Consider the following 24,978-nt stretch of genomic DNA (forward strand, 5'->3'; position numbering starts at 1 on the left):
TGTTGTATTGTTTGTGTAAAATGTATTGCAAAAGAATTTTCAACTAAATAGAAATTACTCAACTTTTTACTGGTCAAGTTAAAATTACTTATAATTTTACTTATCTTAGCTAAGTAAAGTAACTTAAATCCATATTTGAAATTTTCTTGTACTTAGGCACATTCTAAATTTCATTCGTTGGACAAAATATAGAACCTTTTCTACGCACTGTTGATAAATGAGGGCCCAGGCCTTTGAATGTTTTGGAATGAGTCATATATATCAAGGCTATAGAAAAAGTATGTGGACATTGCTAAACTTTATTATGAAATATCTTGAACTCATAAATATACATTTATCAGCATTCTAATGATCATGTTTTTCTGTCTTTTTTAGTGTAGTTATTTTTATAGATTTTCTTACCAGCCAGATGAATGGAATCACTTTATTCACACTTAAACAGTCAAATAAATGAATATAATAATAATAATAATAATAATAATAATAATAATAATAATAATGAACTTTTTTTTAGAAAAATCCTACAGTTTATACAAACCCGATTCAAAAAAAGTTGGGACACTGTACAAATTGTGAATAAAAACAGAATGTAATGATGTGGAAGTTTCAAATTTCAATATTTTATTCAGAATACAACATATATGATACATCAAATGTTTAAACTGAGAAAATGTATCATTTTAAGGGACAAATAAGTTGATTTTAAATTTCATGGCATCAACACATCTCAAAAAAGTTGGGACAAGGCCATGTTTACCACTGTGTGGCATCCCTTCTTCTTTTAATAACAGTTTGCAAACGTCTGGGGACTGAAGAGACAAGTTGCTCAAGTTTAGGAATAGGAATGTTGTCCCATTCTTGTCTAATACAGGCTTCTAGTTGCTCAACTGTCTTAGGTCTTCTTTGTCACATCTTCCTCTTTATGATGCGCCAAACGTTTAAATAGGTGAAAGATCTGGAAGCAGGCCGGCCATTTCAGTATCCGGATCCTTCTTCTATGCAGCCATTATATTGTAATTGATGCAGTATGTGGTCTGGCATTGTCATGTTGGAAAATGCAAGGTCTTCCCTGAAAGAGACGACGTCTGGATGGGAGCATATGTTGTTCTAGAACTTGGATATACCTTTCAGCATTGATGGTGCCTTTCCAGATGTGTAAGCTGCCCATGCCACACGCACTCATGCAACCCCATACCATCAGAGATGCAGGCTTCTGAACTGAGCGCTGATAATAACTTGGGTTGTCCTTGTCTTCTTTAGTCCGGATGACATGGCGTCCCAGTTTTCCAAAAAGAACTTCAAATTTTGATTCATCTGACCACAGAACAGTTTTCCGCTTTGCCACAGTCCATTTTAAATGAGCCTTGGCCCAGAGAAAACGCCTGCGCTTCTGGATCATGTTTAGATATGGCTTCTTTTTTTGACCTATAGAGTTTTAGCCGGCAACAGCAAATGAATTTGTTCACCGACAATGTTTTCTGGAAGTATTCCTGAGCCCATGTTGTGATTTCCATTACAGTAGCATCCCTGAATGTGATGCAGTGCCGTCTAAGGGCCCGAAGATCACGAGCATCCAGTATGGTTTTCCGGCCTTGACCCTTACGCACAGAGATTGTTCCAGATTCTCTGAATCTTTGTATGATATTATGCACTGTAGATGATGATAACTTCAAACTCTTTGCAATTTTTCTCTGAGAAACTCCTTTCTGATATTGCTCCACTATTTTTCGCCGTAGCATTGGGGGAATTGGTGATCCTCTGCCCATCTTGACTTCTGAGAGACACTGCCACTCTGAGAGGCTCTTTTTATACCCAATCATATTGCCAAATGACCTAATAAGTTGCAAATTGGTCCTCCAGCTGTTCCTTATATGTACATTTAACTTTTCCGGCCTCTTATTGCTACCTGTCCCAACTTTTTTGGAATGTGTAGCTCTCATGAAATTCAAAATGAGCCAGTATTTGGCATGACATTTCAAAATGTCTCACTTTCAACATTTGACATTATCTATATTCTATTGTGAATAAAATAAAAGTTTATGAGATTTGTAAATTGTTGCATTCCTTTTTCATTCACAATTTGTACAGTGTCCCAAATTTTTTGGAATCAGGTTTGTACATATAGAGTGCCCTCTGTAAATATTGGAACAGTAAAGACAAAATTGCTCTGTTATCTGTGGTATCAAGACATCTATAAATATCATTAAATGATTATAATGATTCAGAAGTTCAGAATGTCGCATTTTATTATTGACTATTTCAAAACAAAATGTTTTACAAAGAAGTACAGCACTTTTGAGTTTAATCCCTCTGCATAATGTGAGCATAAGTATTGGGATGGTTTAACGTGAAGCAAATGTAAAAGAGCTAATAATTAATTGTAAATCCCTTGCCAGCAATCACAGGAGCAAGTCTGTGACCCATAGACATCACCAGACTCTTCGTTTCACACTTTGAAATGCTTTCCCAGGCCTTTAATGCAGCCATTTTCAACGGTTGCTTGTTTTGGGGAGTTTCTGCCTTTAGTCTCCTCTTCAGCTGCTGAAATGCATGTTGAATAGGATTTAAATCTGGAGATTGACTTGTAATGTCTAGATTGGAATGTCCTGTAAATGATAGATACCACTGGCAAGCTGCAGCATCTGACAACGACCAGGGGTGCGTTTCCAAATGTGAACTATGGTCGCAAGTCATTTTCAATAGAGTTCAAAGGGACTTACGACTATAGTTTTTTAACAATATATATATAATAACTGCCAGTCAAATCACCAGCAACCTCCAAAAAGCTGGGGTGATGTTCTCACAAGAGATTTCACCAACAAACTTACAAAAATACGCAGAGATGATGAGATGTAGAGTTTTAGAACGGAGTTGTATGGACAGATGAGACAAAGATCAACCTTTATCAAAGTGGCAAAGCAAAATTGTGGTGAAAATAAGAAACTGCAAATGATCCAAGACATACTCATCTAGAAAGTATGGTGGAGGTAGTGTCATGTCATGGGCATGCATGTCTGCCTCTGGAACAGTCTCAATCATCTTTATCGATGACTTATTCAATGATGGCAGCAGAAGAATGAATGCAGAAGTGTACAAAATAATCTTGCCAACCAGTGTTCAAGAAAATGCCTCCAGACTCACTGGGAAGTGATTCATATGGCAATAGGACAAAACACTAGTGCTGCCAACTCAATCAAGATTAACATGTTAAAGACATTTTGGGTCTTAGACTGGCCAAGATAATTTCACTGAATTATTAAACAAACAACAGGAAGTCAGGAGGATATTGTGATATCTTGTGCTCTTTTTCCCTCTGTTGGACAGGTCATGTTGTGACAGGAGGCACCACTTTGATTTAATTTGAATAGGAATTATGATTATTCTACCTTAAATCCCTAAGTTCTCAGCTATGTTTCATTTTAAGAGAATTTAAGTTGTGATGTCATTTTTTGCGTTCATAAATTAAATAATGATTATCAGGTCTGACAAATCAGTGGGATTTTTTCCTTCTGGAGCATCAGTGAACGTTTAAACCTTTTTTAACAGTTGAGTTTGAGTCCCTCAGTTGTCCTCAGCATGAAAAGATGAATCTCAAAACCATTCAGTCACTGCTGGAAAGGGTTCAAATATGCAAAAAAAATGCTTGAAAACTGAAGAATCTGCAGGACCTGGAGGATTTTTCTGAAGAACAGAACTCAGTTTAACTGCTCAGAACAAACAAGAGACTCATTAACAACCATCACAAAACACAAAAACAGTCCAGGTAACTACACAGAGTATTAAGATCCAAGGGTTCCCTTTATATATATATATATATATATATATATATATATATATATATATATATATATATATATATATATATATATATATGTGTGTGTGTGTGTGTGTGTGTGTGTGTATATATATATACAGTACAGTCCAAAAGTTTGGAACCACTTTAATTAAAAATACAGTAAAAAACAGTAATATTGTGAAATATTATTACAATTTAAAATAACTGTGTACTATTTAAATATATTTGACAAAGTAATTTATTCCTGTGATGCAAAGCTGAATTTTCAGCATCGTTACTCCAGTCTTCAGTGTCACATGATCCTTCAGAAATCATTCTAATATATATGCTGCAGAAAAAAAGTGGATTGACACTGTTACACTCTATTATGAAATATCTTGAACTCTTCAATATAATACATTTCTAAGTATTATGATCGTGTGTTTTTAATGTAATTTTTAAACCTCTGCCAGCAATTTCAGGAGAGTCAGCCAGTGATTGTGCCTTCTGTCTGCATCTTTGTGTTTTGCCCATGTATTGTGTGTGTTAAACACTATCTCTCTCTCTCTCTCTCTCTCTCTCTCTCTCTCTCTCTCTCTCTCTCTCTCTCTCTCTCTCTCTCTCTCTCTCTCTCTCACTTCCAGTGTGATTGTTGGGCGAGAGTGTGCGGAGCGGCGTGAGTGGCGCAGACTGCAGAGTGGTGTGAGTGAAACTTTTTTCTTCTTCTTTCTGTTTATCCCTTTGATCGTTTATTACTTGTTGTAAGTTTTGTTAGTTTAGTTTGTGGGCCGCGTGCTGTCCTTCATCTGGAGGCATGTCGGCCCAACAAACGCAGGGGTTGAGTTCACTCACGAGACGTCCTGCGATTAAGGTGGCGTCTACGGTGAGTGTAGAAGAATGTTGTTTGGCTGTTGGAGAGGTAGTGGGACATACTAGTGTTTTGTCTGCTTCTAGAATGAACAACGCAACGGTGGTTTTCCTGGACAGCATAGACAAGGCAAATGAGTTGGTAGAACGGGGAATTGTTATTGACGGGGAATTCATTTCTGTTCTCCCGCTCTCCTTACCAGCGAAAAAAGTTATTCTATCGAATGTGCCACCTTTTGTTAGTGATGAAATTCTAACGAAGGCTTTGACACGATATGGGAAGTTGGTGTCCCCAATAAAAAAGATTCCCATAATCAGTGAGTTGCCTTTATTGAATATAGTGTTTCTTTTAGACCGTTTGTGTACATGGTTATTCCGGATGATGCTGACTTGACAAAAAATTGGGATGGTTTGTTGCAAAAAGTTAAAGGTCATTTAGACAAATGGAAATGGATTCTGCCCAACCTGTCTTATAGGTGAAGAACACTTATTGTAAATAATTTGGTTGCTTCACTTTTATGGCACAGATTGGTTTGTATTGATCCTCCAGTGAAATTGATGGCTGAGATTCAAGCGGTTTTTGTTGACTTTTTTTGGGACAAACTTCATTGGATACCACAGAGTATTTTATTTTTACCCAAATAAGAAGGGGGCCACGGACTGGTCCATCTCCAGAGCAGGATTGCAGCTTTTCGGCTACATTTTTTGCAGACTTCTTGATGGACCCATGGATGTTAGTTGGAGGGCGATAAGCTGTGTTTTACTGAGAACTGTTGGAAATTTGGGGATGGATAAGTCACTTTTTTTAATGGACCCCAAGTGCTTGGATTTTTCAAAGCTGTCATCTTTTTATCAACATCTTTTAAAGAGTTGGAGTTTTTTTCATATTGAAAGGACTGAAAATTTCCATTCTATTTTTTGGTTGCTGAATGAACCTTTGTATTTTAATGCAAGATTTGATCTTTCTACGTCCAATTTTTTACCAGGATTCAGTAAGACATTAAAAGACTCTGGAGTTTTTGTTTTAAATAAGCTGATGTGCCTAACTGAGCCTCACTTTGAGAATGTGGAGGCTGTTACTGAAAGACTGGGAATAAGGTCTGTTTGGTCAATTAATCGTTATTTGACTAAGTTAAAAGAAGTTTTTATGGATGAAGAAATAATGATTTTAGAGGATTTCTTTCTAGGGACTAATGTCCCTGACAGTGAAGATCCATTTCCTTGTTTGTTAATCCAACCGAATTTTGAAGGGTGTACAGGTTGTTTCTTTGATTTTAAAAAGTTTTCATCTGTTGATTTTTTTTCATGCGTGGGGAAAGATTTATATAAAATGTGTGTGCTCTTATTTAACAAAAGGACACTTGATAAGAGAGTTGATACCCCTTGGCGTTCTGTTTTAAAAGTAGGTGATGAGGTAAGACCTGAATGGAGAGTATTGTACAAGCCACCATTATCAAAAAGAACAGGAGATTTACAGTGGAGAATACTTCATGGAGCTATTGCGGTGAATTCTTTTGTTTCAGTTCTGGATTCTACACTCAAAAAAATGAACTTTCACTGTTGTTATTTTCACTCAAACCACCCTTGTTCACATTACTTAAAAAACTCATGTAACTACATGAACGTAATTTAACTGTGTTGTTTCTACTAAAATTGAGTATTGTCAGCTTTACTTAGTAAGTGTTTGTTCAGTCAACTTAACATTGCTGTGTGAAATGCACACATTATTGTTGACATAACTAACTGTGCAGTGGATCCGTAGTTCCCAGCATGCTTTGCAAGGGACTGCATTAGGAGAGTAAATTTAGGGATTAAAGTGTTATTTTATGTGTTTTTCAGTAAAGGGAAAGATGTTGTTAGTTTATGTTAGTGTTTAACGTTCAGTTATGTTGGACATTTAGAGTAGTTTCTGTAATGTTTTTGAATTTTGTGGTTACCATCATGCAGAAGAGTGATTAGGCTGTGTTTAGGCTGTGCGCACACATATACGCATGCTTATAGGATGAAATTCCTGCTCTCAATTCAATTGAGTTTGTTCAATTAGTTATTTTTTGAGTGCATTTTGGGGTGAGGGGCTGCATTCTGATATGATGTATCCTTTTTATTTAAATGATTATAAAAAAAAAAAAAAAGAAATGTGTTCACCTTACGTAATCAACATAACATTATTAAGTAAACTGCACATATAAACATTATGTAATAGTGACATTCAAATGATTTGTATTTACTCAAAGAAATTTTGTCAGCTTTACTTGAATTTCTTTTGTTCATTTAACTAAATAGTTTTTTGTACAAATTACTCAATATTGTTGCGTGGAACCACTTGACACTTATTTTTTAAGTAAATCCAACAATTCAATTTTTTTGAGTGTAAGAGTAACTCAGGTTGTCCTTTTTGTTCTCAAAAAGAGACTGTTTTTCATGCTTTTATGCAATGCCTCAGACTTAAACCTTTGCTTGTAATGGTAGAAGAGTTGTGTAATAAGTTTAATGTATGTTTTTATCCTGAAACTTTTATTTGTGGTTTTAAATATGCACAAAAAGAGCGTGCTAAGTTTCAATTATTGAACTTTATCCTTGGGCAAGCTAAGTTGGCAATCTACATGAGTAGGAAGAGCAAAATAGAACAAAAAAGTAATGATGATATTATTGTTGTCTTTACTTAAGTCTTTACTTAAAGCAAGAATTTTGGTTGATTTTAGATTTTATAAAGCTATGTGTGATCTTTCTACTTTTGATTTAAAATGGTGTAAGTGCAGTGTTTTGTGTACAATTGTTGCTGATGAACTATTTTTTTATTTTTAATTTTTGAGTTAATACAAAAAAGAGAAGAATTTATTTGTAATAAAGGTTATTTGTAATAAAGTTTTTTCTAAAAATCAAATCTCTCTCTCTCTCTCTCTCTCTCTCTCTCTATATATATATATATATATATATATATATATTTATATATATATAAACTCTGAATAAAATATATTATTGTATGATATATCATGTACATAAGATTTCATTATGGGATCCAAAGCTTCCAAAGCACAGACATAAACACAATAATAGTGATTATGTAAAGAATCAAGAAGGTCACATCTATGATTTTTGCCACTCTGGTCCAGGACAGAGGTATCTTCTCTCGTTGGTTTTGCTGAGTTGGAGGCTGATCCTTTTGTTGAGTTGGAAGCTGAGCTGGAGCCTTAGTGACGATCAGCTTTAGACCGTCGGAGGTACATATCTGCTCTTCACTGGTATTCTCGTATATATCTGAGTCTGTAAGTTTCTCCAGGTCTCTGTCTGTGAAGAGAGAGGGAGCAAAAAAAAAAAAAAAAAAAGCAAAGCATAAACTGTTTTGTCTGTTTGTATATATTATGATTTTGGTCCCACTTTATATTAAGTGGCCTTAACTACTATATACTTACATTTAAATTAATCATTAGATACAATGCACTTATTGTGTACATACATGTTTTTACATTGTACTTAAACATTTGCATGTAATTACATCTGTAATTAATTTCTGTAATTACATTTATAATTACACTGTTGACCCATCCCTTAACCCTTACCCCTACCCTTAATCCTACCCATACCACCAAAGCTTTCCCTAACCTTACCCGTCTCCACCTTAATAGCAGAAAAAGTGTTTTGCAATTCAATATGAACCCAACAAGTACATTGTACTTATTTTGATGTAAGTACATAGTAGTTAAGGCCACCTAATATAAAGTGGGACCATGATTTTTGATGAAAATCTTTGCTGATATTCCATTATAGAGGAAAAAAAAAAAAAAAAAAAAAACTTATGTGGTTTTGGGTTGGTTTGTTTTTTACACAATTACATGGTTTTACATAGGCTAATTTAAGACTTCCAATGCTATATCCATGCATTCATCCATCCATCCATACTGTTGGTCCTATTTTAGGTGCACAAGGATTTTTTTTCATGTATTGGAGTGCAATTTACTTAAATGTATTTGCTTTTCTTTGCATATGTACCAAAGTGAAAAAAGCAAACAACTCTTAAACTTAATTTCACTAACAAACCTTCATTTGTGAAGTAAAAGTATAAAACACATGACAACGTTCTTCTTAATTAGAAGTATCGACTCTTACCATCTCGGCCACTAACAGCGGCTGTTTTTTCCAATGATCTCATCTTATCTCCTTTAGTCTTCAGAAAATTCACAAGGATGGTCTCCAGAATGCTGATGCCAATGAGACAGAAAATCCCACAGCAATAAATCCCTGTGAAAAACAGCAAACTATGACTGCAACAGCTTTCCTGTGCTAAGACCTTTAAAATAACACCTCTTTGATTTTAGTAGTTGTTGTTTAAATTAAACAGTGTATGATTTCCATTTTTTTTTTTTTTTTGTTTGTTTGTTTATGTTTATGCCACATAGACACAGACACAATTTAAATGGTTGCATGTGACATCCCATAGCAAGCGACCTTGGACCAAATGAGGCCTCTAGGTGACACTGCTGGCCTCTTGTGGGCAATAGCATGTATCCTGTCAGCCAGAGCTAGGCCATGAGTGGTAATGATTGCACAGCATGGACCATGGCAAACAACATGAGCTGATTGTTGGTGGAAAGTGTGGCCCAGATTAACCCAGTGATCATTTAGTCTAAATCAGGATTGCGACATTGGGCCAATCAAGTGCACATTAATGCAGTTGACTTGTTTACAATTTACTTCATTTAAAATAATAATATTTAATCTGGTATGGCTTGGCATTTCAAAGAATCATTACAGTTATTACAGGTCCAAATTCAATTTTTTTATTCAGGGATATTTATTTTCTTCCTCACTACTGAAAAAAATACCCATAAAAATTAACAGTTTTACAGAAAAACGGTTATTTCACAGTAATTTCCTGAATTAATTTAAATGACTGGCAGCTAACAGATCTCTCAAGATCTCAGAATCATAACTTATTACAGTTCAGTCCAATTTTTTTTTCATACTACAGTTCTTACTGAGAATTAACAGAGGTTTATATGATAGTTTTATGGCAGTGATTTAGAGTGGTTTGTTTTAAATTTAGACCACCACGAACCGGTTGAGGAACTCCCAGAACACCTCATTCATTGAGTTCTGGAACACAGAGGGAGAGTTTGACAGGCCATATGGCATAACCCCGTATTCATAGTTTCCTGATGGTGTAATGAAGGCAGTTTTCCACTCATCCCCCCCGGCGTATACGAATGAGGTTATATGCAGGTCCAGCTTGGAGAAGATGCGAGCTCCACGTAGCTGTTCCAGAGCCGCCGGGACCAGAGGAAGGTGATTAACGAGTTTGTTTGCCCATATAATCTTTAGGGTATTAGGTTAGCTAATTTGGCTTGCTGTCCACTGAGGAGGGGCTTGATGAAGCATCTTCAGCTCAAGCTCTGATATACCCCCCACAGTGAATAAATATAGGATATGATTACATAGGGCAAGGTACCTGAGATGAAGGTGGAGTTTGGGGAGGTGGAGGGATGCTGGAACAGCTGAGCATGACGAAAGGTAAGCAGCTGCTTATATACTCTGGCTGTTGATTGGAAGATTAGATGGGCTCGCTCCTCCCTAAATTCCGTTTAGGAACTTCACTAAATGAATTTGGCTGTCTGGGATAGGGCTGGACAATAATTCAATATCAATATATATCGCGATATAATTTTTTTCGATAACGGTGATATGATTTTTAAACACATTTCCGGTATTTCGATATATACATTACAGCATCTTGAGGCGCAGCCGTTAGAAAGAGCAGAACGCGATTGGCTATTTGCATGATGACGTACACCACAGAGACATGTAGCCACCAGTCAGTGCTCAACAGAGGTACGCTAAGATCAAACGCGAACGCGGCAAGTTTTACAAAATGAGTACACCTGATGCAAATGCGACGGAACAAGCTTCCACAACTTGATGAAAGTATGTGTACATAACTACGCTGTGCTGGTTAATGTTTGGTGCAGGAGAATGTGTGAAATAAAAACTTTAAACATGGATACTTTATTCTGTATGAGCTATGTGTCACGTGGCTAGTGTTACCAAACTCATCGTGGAGCTCCGCGCTGAAACCGAGCATGTGCGCGCTCCGCCTGTATATCATAAAAACAATCTTATTTTTCATGTGTTCGTATTCAAACTCCAGTTCTGACCGCATCGCGAGCAAAATACAAACAACACACGTGCTGTGCTGAGGTAAACAGCCTATGGCTTGCGTATTTGAACGCAGCTAGAGCAGGCAGAGGTGAATGAGCAGCACTTTTGTGTTATTTGAATTCTCTGCTGTAATGCGATCTCATGCGAACATATTTTCCATTTGTGCTGGTAGATTACAGCAAAACAATCCACTTCCGAGAGAAGTGATGCTTCCTCATGCATAATACTGCAATTATAATCTTATGCATACTACAGCGCAGTGATTGGATTAAATGAGCTTTATGTCAAGAATATATATGTCGAGATTCGCTCGAAACGGTCTACGTCAGCATGTTCGACCATGCCCATACTTGGGCCGAAAGTACACGATTACGTCAGATTTTGTGACGTTGCTCCGACTCAGCTTTTCAAACAGGAAGACAGAAATCGCTATGAAAAATGCAAAAATAACTATTTTTCACTTATGAATAACATTGAGTACCTTTAGTGTTTTCAATGATGTGCAGCCTATACACATCTATTTACATCTCAAAAAAAGTGTTTTGGGGTTTCATGACCCTTTAAGAATAATAAAATCAGCCTACATTATAGTTTAATGTTAAAAATGTTAATATTACTAAAGTGAGTGAGTCTTATGTTTATTTTTATGTTTGTATGAAGGCTAAATACAAATAAAAGCTGAACATAAATTTATTTGTACTGTTTTTATTTCTAAAATATTATATAGTTTTATAGGAAGAGATTTCATAGATTTGGCAAATTCATTTTTCAGACGTTTGTAGGTACAGACATCCGTTGTGGCCGTTCTTGGCAGTTTTTCTGAGGCTATTATATAGTTCATATCGATATCGAAATTATATCGTATCGACCGAAATTAAGAATTATATCGTGATATAAATTTTGGCCATATCGTCCAGCCCTAGTCTGGGAGTTCAAGTGACAGTAGTCAATGCACGGCCACAAGCCTCCGTCCTTCTTAGCCATGAACAAGAAGCTTGAAGCGGCAGGGGATGTCAAAGGTTGGATGAAACGTTGCTTTAGTGCCTCCTGAACGTACTCCTCTATGGCCTTCTGTTCTGGCATGGACAGTGGGTAAACCCTACCCTTGGGTAGGGTAGCTCCAGGCAGCAGATCGATGGCACAGTCCCATGGCCGGTGAGGTGGTAGTGGTGTTGCCAACCGCTTTCTGAACACATCCTGGAATGTCCGGTATTCAGGAGGAATTTCCACTTTGAGTTCAGTCTCCAGACTTTCATTGGACGTGGAGAGGACAGGAAGGACGCTGGGATCTGAAGAAGATGGTCGGAGGTTCGAGGAAGACTTTCTGATAGGAGACAAACAATTTTTAGAACATTCTTCACCACTTGAGGATCTCACCTGTGTTCCACTGGATGTGCAGATGGTGTTGTGTGGTTGGTGCTGTGTGTTATGTGATACAGGATGATGTCCGCGGTGGATCCTTCCAGCACCATGAATGTGATTTCCTCCGTGAAGACAGCTGATGCGGAGCATCAGTGTGGGGAAGAAATGTTGAATGTGACCACGGCCCAGCGGTTTTCCTTGGATGGTTTGAATACGGATAACCTGTTGGCAGCGATTGTGATGTACATTTAATTTCTGGAGAATCTGTTTCTTGATGAAGTTCCCTGTGGAGCCAGAGTTAAGGATATGCACAGGTGTTCTCGTGAGTGGTGCAATGCGAGCAGGCAGCTGGATTGTACTCACCACTGGGCATGGTGGTCAGATTGGGACAGACAGCAATCACATGGTCCTCTCCCCCACAGCACAGACAGAGGTGTTGTTGGATTCTTCTCTGATGTTCCGCATGGGTCAGGCGATATGAATCAACCTGCATGGGTTCAGGTGCTGGAAGGGCGACAGATGGTGTGGCGGGCAAAGGATTGGCAGCGGGTGTGAGAAGCACACATGCACAATAGTGCTGGGCTACATGGATGGTCTTTTGGATTAAGTTTTCCAGTCCCATAGTATCATCATACACAACCATTAGTTGTTTCATGTGTGTATTCAAGCACTGGCGAAAGGCGGTTATCAGAGCCATTTCATTCCAGCCGCTAGCGGCCACCAGAGTGTGAAGACAGAGTGCATACATACTCACAGATTCATCGCCTTGGCGTAGATTGAAGATTTGGTCATGTATGGAGAGTTCAGCAGTGCTTTGTCTGAACACCTCCCGGAAGAGAGCGAAGAAGGAGTTAATGGTGGCTGTCACAGAGATGTTGGATTCCCAGAGGGCAATTTGATCATGGCTTGTCTTGAAAAACGAAGACAATTTGACGTTCGTTGTAGGAGAAGTCAGGATTATAGGAATCTTTTAGGATTTGCAAAATTTGTCTCAGACGACCAAATCGTGGCCAAAATCGCACAGTGTGAACCAGCCTTAAGTCTGACGAGACAAGACACTGAGCGCAGGGAGTGACACTGAGTCACTGACAATGCGATGCAGGTGATCAAAACTCAGGGGATTGTGAATGAGTGGGTGGAGCATGAAGATCTGGTGACGATGTGTTGGTTGGTGCTTGCTGTGACTCTGTGACAGTACCTGTAATTTTAGGTAATTCTGAAGTGTTTTTGATTAGGGTTGGAACTAAACGTTAAAGGACAGTAACACACTGGGGCTGGATTTGAGGAACCATGGTGAAGAGGTTAGAGCTCTGAACTCTAAAAAAACACTGGGTTATTTTTTTCTACCCAGATGCTTGGTTGAGCCTATTGGGTTATTTATTAATTTTTTTTTCATGGTTGGATAGTTTTTGTGTTACCCAGCCTTTGGGTTAGTGGCAGGGTCAATCTCACTTACAGTTAAAACAACTGTATATTAAATAATCTAGGTTAAACTCACCAATCAGTGGGATTCGTTCAGATGAAGAGGGCAGTGTGTCATTGTCAATCAGCAGCATCACAGAAATAGACAGAAGCAAAGTCACTTTAAAGATCAATTTGTTTGCTCCTCTTGCATCAATGAAGAAAGAGATCACATCCAGCACAAGGAAGAAAAATACTGGTACTATGATTTTTATGGCATACAGTTGAGGTCTCCTTTTTATGGTGATCTGCCATACAGAGAAAGAGAGAGAGAGATAGAGAGAGAGTAACATAAGCATCACAATAGACTTTAACAGTGAGAACACTAAGAGAGTACATAAATTAAATATGTGTGGGCATTATACCAGTTTAAAAGAAAAAAAACAGTTGGGTCTCTTACCAGTAGTAATAATTGAATTAGAGAGCTCTTTGTTCATGGTAACTAAATTTGTAAAATTAATGTTAACTAACAAAATTTTACATATTCAGTCACGTTCTGTTTGTTATGTCACATGATCTCCTTTGTTCTGTTTTCCCGCCATCATCAGTCACCATGGACACTAACTCATTTGTCACAGCTGTTTGTCATCTTGGTTCATTACTCTGTGTATTTAGGTTCCTGTTTTCCCTATGTTCATTGTCCGGTCTTGTTTACTATGAGTTGTGTTGTGTGTACTCCTGTATCTGTTGGATTCCTCTAGTAAAGACTTATATTATCTCCTATCTCCTTCGTCGTGTGATTCCTGCATAAGCAACTGTAACAGAAGACCGGACCCAACAAAAGTGATTGTAAGCGTCGTGCTTATAAAAGTCTTTTTTTTTTTTCTCTCTTTTCGTGTTCAGTGTTTTGTTTTCCGTTTTGTTTTGCACCCATTTTGCTAATGTGCCTTGAACAGGGAACTCGCTCCCTCGAGGAACACCTAACGGATTATTTGTTCCTAGCCCCTCTCGTCACCTTCCCGGATGACATCCTGTGCTCGTTCCTGATCGCCGGACTCAACAGCTCTACAAAGGCACAGTTATCCGGGAAGGGTCCTTGGGGGAGCTTCCAGGAATTCGTGGAGTGGGTGCTGGCCCCACTCACGACCCAGTGCACAACCAAAACCACCCAGACGGCGAGGATCTACAGCTTGAGCCCACCGCAGACCACGTGAGTAACTCCCCCGCGACGTTTGAGCTAGCGCCTGCTGGAGCGACCGAGCCGAAAAACGCGAGGGAGCCTGAGCACCACGAGTCTGACCAGGTGTGCGAGCCGGCTGCTACATCCACCGCCGAGGGAGTTCTAGTGGACATCGAGGGCATGGAAGTGAGCCCTATCCACCCTCCCGCCACTGAGAGTGAGTTTTTGGATGCTGCATGGGATCTATGTCATTTTGGAGATACTGAACCCTTGGATCTATTGTTGGAATCTGTTTATCATGTCCCAAGTTCTCTGTCCCCACCCATCCTCCCTCTCCCACCTGCACTCCAAAATGACTCTGAGACTGTTGTTTTTCATATGGATATCTGTTCTACCCTGCAAGACCCTCTTCAGTCCCCAACCAGTTCTGCTACCCTGTCTTCACTGTCTCCCATCAGCCCCTCTGTTCCACCTCTGCCTCCTCTCAGTGGCGTGGTTACATCGCTGGACTGCTGGGAGTCATCTCCTCCAGGGCTTCGGGAGTCCTTGGCTCCGCCTTTAACCTCTGCATGCTCCAGTCCACCTTGACCCGACGCCCTGACTTCCACGCCTGTGCTCCTTCCACCCTCGGTGTCACCAGTGACCATCGGACCTTCGGCTTCGCTGGACTCCCTCGGTACGTCGGCTCCACTTCGGTCGGACTCCACTCAACCTACGCCATGGACTTACGGGCCGTCCGCTGCCCTCCGGCCCTCCACCCCTTCGGCTGCGGTTAGCTCCGCCCTCCCTCAGGCTCCACCTCAACCCTCGGTCGCCCCAGCTCTACCTCAGCCCTCTGGATCCCTGCCTCCACCTCAGGGGGTCGTCGCTGCGGCTCCGTCGCGGTCGCCGAGGTCTTCAGTGTCCGGTCGCAGCATCGGCTCTGGGGCTACGCGGTGGGCTCCCACGCCGACATCGCCTCCTGTCATCGCCATGAAGTCATCTAGCTGTCTTCCACCTCGGCTCCTCCCTCCAGCGATGTCGTCGTGGAGAACAACCCTGGTTGTGCACTGGGGTACCATCAGCCTGTCCCTGTTCAAGGTCATCCACTACAATTCACCACTTCCTGCACCACCCTGGACTCCTTTATTCTGCCTCCTCCCGGTGAGCCGTCCGCCTCCCGAACCACCACCTACATCATCACCTACATCCCATCTTCATCTTCCCCTCTCTCTACGGCGCGAGGACACGCCTTTCCGGGAGGGGGCGTAATGTTACATATTCAGTCACGTTCTGTTTATGTCACATGATCTCCTTTGTTCTGTTTTCCCGCCATCATCAGTCAACATGGACACTAACTCATTTGTCACAGCTGTTTGTCATCTTGTTTCATTACTCTGTGTATTTAGGTTCCTGTTTTCCCTATGTTCATTATCCGGTCTTGTTTACAATGAGTTGTGTTGCGTGTACTCCTGTATCTGTTGGATTCCTCTAGTAAAGACTTATATTATCTCCTATCTCCTTTGTCGAGTGATTCCTGCGTAAGCAACTGTAACACAAAACCTTATTGTAAGTGCTACTCATTTTACCTTTTATTTTACATTGTCAAACTCAACATGTAAATCCCTTTTTAATCTGTGGGTAAATACTTAGTTTCCACACTGGGGAGGCACAGAGGTTACAAGTAGAAGTTATAGTGTCAACATCATCACAATGAGATGGATAAACATCAATAAAACATCATAATACAAATCACGAAAAACCAAGATGGCTGCCTGACTCTGAGTGTGTGTGGCAGATCCAGGGTTTTCTGATATAAATTGACTTTTAACCATTGATATTCTGTATATCTGGTCGGTTTGTGAAGTAATTAAACAACAAAGCTTCTTAATGAAGTAATTTTGAGATAACTATACTGAGAATACGCAAGACCACGCCAGCAAACAATGGAGCAAGTCGCGGATATCACACTCAAGCATATCTGGGATGCAATTCTTCAGACTAAAACTGACATCTATGCATATATTGATGCAAAAATTGCACCAATACAAGCAAGCATCGAAAAAATACAAGGCTCTATGTCAACAATAAGTGACCAGATAAATACGCTGGAACAAAGAGTGAGCTCCAACGAGGACAATGTCGAGGATCTCACCAAACGCGTAAAGCTACTTGAAAAGGAAAACATTTACCTCAGAGCCAAAGTTGACGATGCTGAAAACAGGAGCCGTGCTTGTAATCTCCGGTTCATAAATATTCCTGAAAAGTCTGAAGGCAGGGATACCATCGCATTTATGAACAAGTTAATTCCACAGCTCCTGGGCAAGGAAAGTTTTCCGACTTCGGTTCCTATTGAGAAGGCGCATCGCACTCCAACTTTTCTGTCTGGGAACAAAACCGACAGACCACGGCCGATTCTGGTGAAGTTTCTCAGGTTCCAGGATAAGGTCCACATTCTACGTCTGGCTAAAGAAAAAAAGGAATCCATATTTTCCCGGATTTTAGCGCTGATCTGACCAAAAGACGCCGCAAGTTCGATGCTGTTAAAAAGAAATTCCGGGAAATGGATATCAAGTATTCAATGATGTACCCATGTATTTTGCGGATACATGAGGATGGAAAAGCCAGAAGCTTCCGCTGTCCAGCCGACGCTGAGAATTATATTCGTCAGGACGAGTCTCTTTCATCTATGGAGTGAGTACTATGAACAGTCAATGTGGCCTTATCAACCAGAAATATGATACTAAATTTGTTTGGTCATAGGCTGAGAACACTTGAAATATTTGCTTCCATTAGAAAACAGTTATGATGACTTCTTCTTGAAGACTTGGCAAAGTTTTGATAAACTGCATAACTGAACAGGAGACTTTGCTATTTGCCGTAAAGTGCATACAAGCTATAACGTGATGATGTAATAATTGTTGTAAAATTGGAATGCAGACTTTTCATAGGCCCTCGCTTTTGGTTTTGGTTATGGCTGATATTGGCAAAATAGAAAGATGAAATAGTAAATTAATTTTATATGTTGTGCTTACCATTTATTCAAACTAGGTTTCTTTTTTCTTTTTTTTTTCTTTTCTTTTTGGTAAGCCATTATTTCTATTATTTCTATTTTTTTCTTCATTAATACCTGGATCTGCTGAAACATGCAAGAATACAAATATGTTTCACGCAAGTCTTTGTTTGTCTTTGTCGTTGGATGTCTATGTTTGTGATAGAATGTATGTCTATGTATATGTGTGGGTGTATGTGTGTATATGTCTGTCTAGGTTGCCCTGCTCACCATCGCCTAACTCTTGTCCCAGTGAAATCCCACTTTTAAGAATATATTAAATTAGATAATAAAATAGAACTAGTAAAAGGTTTAAAAATAATTCATTTAAATATAAGGAGTTTACCCTCGAAAATTAACCTTCTACGGGCCTGGGTCACCTGCTATAAACCAAATATCATAACAATTTCGGAAACTTGGCTACATTCTAATATTGCAGATACTGAAATTATAATTGAAGGATTTACAATATATAGAGCTGACAGAGGCACAAGAGGAGGTGGGGTAGTGATTTATGTTGACATGAGTCTCAATTCTAAATGTATTGTATCTTCTATTGAGCCAATTAATTTTGAAAGTATTTTTGTAAAAATAATATTTCATGCCAATAAGTCATTAATTGTGGGTAGTATTTATAGGCCCCCCTCTGCTCCAACTGACTCATTGTCAAATATATTAAATACAATTGGCTCACTAGACAAAAGCAACACAAAAGAATTAATAATTTTAGGTGACTTTAATAGAAATTGGCTTGACCATTCTTCTACTAAGGACAAGAACTTAATTAAAAGCGTAAATTTAACTCAGCTAATTAATGAGCCTACCCGGGTTAAAAGCCAAACATCATCACTTCTGGATTGGATCTTGGCCACCAACCAGAACGAATAATTACATCGGGGGTAATGTCGGATTGTATGAGTGACCATTCCATCGTATACTGTGTATGGAAAATTAAAGTACCAAAATCACTACCTAAATTTATAAAATTTAGGCAATGTAAAAAATTTTATTTAGACCATTTTAGAAATGACTTACTCAGTATACAATGGGATCATATGTCATTAATCCCTACAATTGATGATGCTTGGGAATTTTTTTATTCTGAAGTAATGAACGTGATTGATAAACATGCCCCATATAAAATTCAAAGGGTTAAGGGAAGGACTCTGCCATGGTTGAGCTCTGATTTACTGAGCCTTTATAAACTAAGAGATAAAGCATGGGATAAATATCATAACAGTAAACACCCTGATGACTGGGAGGTTTACAGGCGCCTACGCAATGACTGCAAAACTAGGACTAGAAATGCTCAATCCAACTATTATAAAAATAGCCTGTCCCCAGACACTAATAACCCAAGGCAATTTTGGAAAAAGCTAAATGCAGTTCTTAATCGCAACAACAAAAATCTGATTAAACAGATCTGTGTAAATGATGGTTTTATCTCTAAGCCAGAAGAAATATCCCATATTTTTAATGAACATTTCTCAAATATCAGCCAGTCACGACCAACACCGTATTGGAATGCAACTTTCCAAAATGAAACTCCCTCACATCTTTTTTGTTTTAAAATGATTTCACCACAGGAAGTGCTTAAAGTTATACGTAAAATGAAAACCAATACGAGTGCTGGGCCTTACGGTATTGAAGCAAAATTTGTAAAATATGCTGATTATATTCTTATGTATCCCTTGGCAGAGCTCTTTAACTTGTCTTTTATAACCAATTCACTGCCATCTATCTGGAAATGTGCCAGAGTAACACCAGTGTTCAAAGGGGGGGATTCTACAGATATCAACAATTATAGACCTATCTCAATTATATGTGCTGTCCAAAAGATATTTGAAAAATTAATTTTTAATCAACTATCATCATATGTCAATAACAATAATATTTTATCCCCCTGTCAATCAGGGTTTAGATCTAACTACTCAACAACAACAGCTTTACTTAATCTCACCAATGATATTTATACAGGTTTTGATAAGCAAGAGTCTACTGGTGCAATTTTTATAGATTTCACCAAAGCATTTGACACTGTTGACCACTATCTTTTGTTGGACAAGCTTTATTCAATTGGTGTCTCCAGAGAGGTACTGCTCTGGTTCAATTCTTATCTACATTGTCGAAAACAATTTGTCATGGTACAGGGTAAATCTTCAGAGACTAACATAATTACTAAAGGTGTTCCACAAGGCTCATCTCTGGGGCCCCTATTATTTTCTATCTATATAAATGATATGTCTAGAATAATTGAAAAATGTAAAATCCATCTGTATGCTGATGACACTATTATCTACAGCTCTAACAAAAATGTACTTAATATACAAGAGTCACTTCAATTTAATCAAATACAATCTTGGCTCACTCAGCATAATCTTATTTTAAATAATAAAAAATCTTTCAGTATGCTTTTTTCAAAGTGCCCGGGTCTAAATCTGCAGAGCATGACCATATGTTTAGTAGATGGAAAACAACTCGAAAGCACAGACTCTTTTAAATATTTGGGGGTGTGGGTTGACCCAGAGCTTACCTTTAAACCACACATTGATTATATAACTAAAAAAGTCCATGCATGTCTTGGTCAGCTCTACAGATCAATCAATAGCTTTACATTAATGATTAGGAAAAGAATAGTACAGCAACTTATTCTGCCAATAATTGATTATGGGGATGTAATCTATCAAAATGCAACAGAATCTGCTCTTAAACCTATAACTATACTAACCAACTCACTATGCAGATTTGTTCTAAAATGTCAATACAACACTCATCACTGCCTAATGTATAACTCTCTTAATTGGTTGCAGCCGAAAGAAAGGAGAATATTCCATTGGTTAATCTTAACCTTTAAGTGCATTCATAATGATTTTCCTTATTATTTGAAACAATATCTGGTACCATTTAGGTCTTTACATGCTCTTAGAAATTTAACATATCCTTTCTTTCGAGTTCCCTCAGTTAAAAGAGAAACTGGAAAGAAGGCCTTTTGCTTTAAGGCTCCGTCAGATTGGAATAACTTGCCAGTTGCTCTTCGTTCTATAACGACACTACAATTGTATAAATCTTCGTTATACTCCTATTTAAATACGCCTTGTACTTGCTATTGATGTACCATATTACAAATGTTATTAATACTACTATTTCCATGTCTGGTATTTCTACTACAGATGAATGTCTATCTTGTATATGTATCAGAAGTAACTATATGTTATATTAATTTATACCAAATAACTTGTATGAATTATGTGAAATTTTACAAAGGACATGACTTAATGTTAATTAAATGTAAAAGAGATTATGTCACCATTAAAAGTTGAGGATTCTGAGGGAATAGGGTTGGGGACGTGTTAAGCAGGACAATTGTTAATCATTTATTGGGTATGTGTTATTGTTATGTGTTTGTTGTATAATGTGGGATGTATTGTGATGCTGCATATGTAACAGCCATCCTTGTGTTTTAGGACCCCCTTGAAAAAGAGATGGATCATCTCAAGGGGCTATCCTTGAATAAATAAATAAATAAATAAATGGATGATTGTACCAAAGTACCTTTCAAGGAAAGTCTGTTAATGAACTGAAGACTAGACCACCCAATGCACATGTGCAGTCCTAAGCGCTCAGGTTTCTATGGGAACCGGAGCTTCTAACGACAGATGCAGTGATGCAATTACTTTGCCTATCAGACATTGGCTCTTTCGATTAGAAGGTGTGATGTATTCCGACATATCGCACATTGGAGTTTCTCCCATTCATGAGCAACAGGAGTGAACCATCTTTATCTATTTTCTTTGATTGTAACAGTGAGAAATGTAAACAAAAATGCAGGATATGTTTTGATGTTTTTCTTGTTTTTAAGTACATGTTAATGGATTAACAAAAGCAACATCAGTTGCGTTGCTTCACCTCCATTCATAAATCCTCTCCTGTTGCCTCATGGGATAGTAAAGTGTTCATCATATGCACACTTCAGAATTTCACTGGAAGTAGTAGGGATCGTCTGGGTACTTTTTGCCTACTCTTTTATGAGTACTGTGAATTCAGACATACTTCTTTTGTCACATACTTTTTTTCGCCTACTATGTAGTAGGAAAGTATTTCTGATTTCTGATTTCAGAAGCAGCCACATGCTTTGTTCCTGATCAGCTGGTCCCTGATTCCTTGTTCCAGCTGGTCAAGCAAATGTTTTTTTTTTGTTTTTGTTTTGTTTCTGATTGATATATTTGTAAATATATCTATTAAAATACTGATATTCAGGTTGATAACTCCTCCCCGAACTTCCTGCTGCCCTGTATCTTGGCTGTAGGTCATCGGCAATGTCATTTTCAGTCAGAATACATTTCACACAATAGGATTTTGAATCGCTGACAGGGGATGGGCGTTGGCAACTCATCTGCGATTCACTCAGATCACATTTTTGATAATTCACATTGTGTGATTGTCACTCGGCTGAATGAGCATCGATTTGCCATTGATTCCAGGCATTTGTCAGCGATTTGCAAAACCTACTGGCGAGTGAAAAATGGGGCTAAAATCGTGCAGAGTGAACTCGGCATTAGATGATTATACACACAAATCGACTTTCTACTGCCGCAGCCTGCTACTTTCTGCGTATCTTGATTGATGTCTCGTCCAATCAGCTGTAAGTATTCCATTCGCAAAATATACCAAACTTTTCCATTTGGTATGCCTTGTCATTGTGTTTTCTGAATTGTTATTTTGTTTTTATACTTGCCAGTGTGTTTACAATTTGTTTTAATTTCATGCTGATAGACATACACACATCTCCCTTCACATTCAAGGCTTCCATGCAACATCTGTGCACCTTCTGATGTGAGAACCTTATCTTTAAGATATATATATATATATATATATATATATATATATATATATATATATATATATATATATATATATAATCTCCTCTTTTGAGCAACATTCACATAGAATGTACATGTTGACAATGAAAGTGAAATAGTAAAATAACAAATAAAATTCTGTATACTATACTATATTATAGTATAATTCCACACTTTAGTGTAAAATTGAAAAGGAAAAAATGGGTTGCCTTTTAAGGGTTGAAATGAAAATCTAATAATACAATTTATTTTTGGCACATATTTTTCAAATTCGTCAACTAGTAGTGGTTTTTGTTTTTATAATTTTATTGATATATTTATTACTCCATACACTGTGCTCTGTACCTGATATATCAGCTGATCCACTTCAATCCACTGACTGAGGATATCTTTCATATAAGTTATATCGAGGAGCTCCCACTCTCCCTGGGCCTGAAAGCGCTCTTTTGACTCCTGGGTGATGTTTTTTTCATCAGGTATTGTGTTAATTGTAATCTCCTGCACTGTAGTAAAATAAATCAAAATTGTATTAAGTAAAATAGTTTAAAAGAAAACATGTTATCTTGTGTTTGTCAAAGCTTATTGATGTGTTTCAGATGTACTTGAATATGATGGAGACTGAAGTGTTATACTGCAGCGTTGGGTGTCGAAGGGAAACCTGTAGAGGTCCATCTTACAGGCCGTGGTCAGAGATAAAACTTCATGTGAGACTGTAAAGCCGAAATTGAACAACAGCACATTTGGAGAATCATTTGCTCCAAACTCTTTCTTGATGCTAAATGGATAAAAAATAAATGATCACTGGTTATTAAAACATGGTGGTTGACAACAGCAGATTTTCAAATCAAAGCAAATGACTTATGAGGATCATGTTATGTCAGGGGTGTCCAATCCTGCTCCAAGAGGGCCACTGTCCTGCAGTTTAGCTAAACACACCTGAACCAGCTGATCAAGAGCTGTATCTCATTTTGAAGGCTACACACACTAGAGGCCGCATTTGTCAGCCACATACATCACAGAGGCTGATAAACGTCACTTATTTGAAAAATGGCAACAGCTGTGCTTTCAAATGCAAGTCATGTTAATTCCTCAGTACAGTGTAGTAAGCAAGATAACAAGTGTTTGTCATTTTTAAATGTTCAAAGAATAGCACATTGTAGCACATTTTGTGGCATCATTTGCTATATCTAATGTTACATACTATACAAGTTTGTTTTTGGCATATGTTGTTGCATGTGTGTGTGTACTTTGTTGCAGGTGTGAAATGCGATTGGAGGATCTGCTTGTCAATCTGCTGACACTGACGTCAGGAATCGCACCACCAATCACCTGTCACTGAGCAGTTCATCAGCTGCTTTAACCAAAGTTCCTTTAAGACAAGTAATTTCACTCAGCAGCCATCTTTGAAACGCTTCTTGGGCATACAAGTACGGAGCCACGCACATAACATGCAAGAAAAAACTTAAATTGTGCACACAATTTACTATTTTGTTCCCTCGATTTACTAAATCATGCACACATTTTAGTAAATTGAGGGAACGAATAAGTAAATCGTGTGCATGATTTAGCCTACTATTTTCTCCTGCATGTCATGTCCAGGGCTCCATATACAAGTGCAGCTCATCTCTTTGAATGGGGAAACATCAAATTCTCCAAAGGTGTTCACCAAGTTTTCGATTAAATTTCATATTTGAAATTTACCAGTGAAATTAGTGTCTCATAAATGTTTTTTCTAAATGTTCGAATCATGACAAAAACTGAATTTTTCAGGATGGTTCAAGCTAATGCACACGTGCAGTCCTAAGTGCACATCTGACTATTGCTGTGTTCAAATACCCATACTTGCGGTCTTGGCCACTTGAGAGCGTGTACATGCAACAGAAAGTAAGTGCGCAAAACAGTCCCATGTCTTAAAAATGCCCAAGTGCAGTGCACTTTAATGCACACTAAAGGCCCCGGTATACTTCAAACAAAGTTCTTTTTCGTTCTTCGCTTAGGGGTAAAACGAAGTTCGAAATGTGTGATCAGCGATATACTGTAATTGAACATCTGACGCCGCCCATACTGCTGAGCTCGACGTTTAGATGAATATGTAAATATGTGCCGTGCACTTTCTTCTCAGTACCAAAATAAACACAACAAAAATGAGAAAACAGCAAGCATTTTTATAGAAAGCATAAGAAAAGCGTCTGATCATAACAACATGGGTATGTTAGCACAAGCTCTGCAAATTAGCACTCCAGTCACATCACGTCTATTTATATAGCACTTTGGAGGATTTTTTTACAAGCACAACTTCATTTTGTACTATAAAGCGGCTATCCAGTGATGTTTTCACCTGCGGAGATCT

The 24,978-nt window shown here is 38.2% G+C and overlaps 2 protein-coding genes across 3 annotated transcripts in view; one reads left to right on the forward strand and one right to left on the reverse strand.

The window, feature by feature from the left end:
* The window catches only part of LOC125280859 (gastrula zinc finger protein XlCGF57.1-like), a 1,316,469-nt gene that overhangs the window by 552,315 nt on the left and 739,176 nt on the right, over positions 1-24,978 (forward strand). The gene's annotated exons all lie outside the window — the stretch shown is intronic.
* LOC125243033 (5-hydroxytryptamine receptor 3A-like) overlaps positions 7,335-24,978 on the reverse strand; it is a 36,554-nt gene continuing 18,910 nt past the window's right edge. For both annotated transcript variants that reach the window (XM_048152276.1, XM_048152285.1), the window contains exons 5-9: positions 23,231-23,403; positions 22,974-23,131; positions 13,656-13,866; positions 8,750-8,881; positions 7,335-7,930 (exon numbers count right to left, since the gene is read on the reverse strand). In XM_048152276.1, coding sequence (XP_048008233.1) covers positions 7,653-7,930; positions 8,750-8,881; positions 13,656-13,866; positions 22,974-23,131; positions 23,231-23,403 — 952 coding nt within the window. In that variant the 3' untranslated portion in view covers positions 7,335-7,652. The remainder of the gene's footprint in view (positions 7,931-8,749; positions 8,882-13,655; positions 13,867-22,973; positions 23,132-23,230; positions 23,404-24,978) is intronic.

The sequence above is a fragment of the Megalobrama amblycephala genome, linkage group LG1, assembly GCF_018812025.1.
Source record: "Megalobrama amblycephala isolate DHTTF-2021 linkage group LG1, ASM1881202v1, whole genome shotgun sequence".
Classification (NCBI taxonomy): domain Eukaryota; kingdom Metazoa; phylum Chordata; class Actinopteri; order Cypriniformes; family Xenocyprididae; genus Megalobrama; species Megalobrama amblycephala.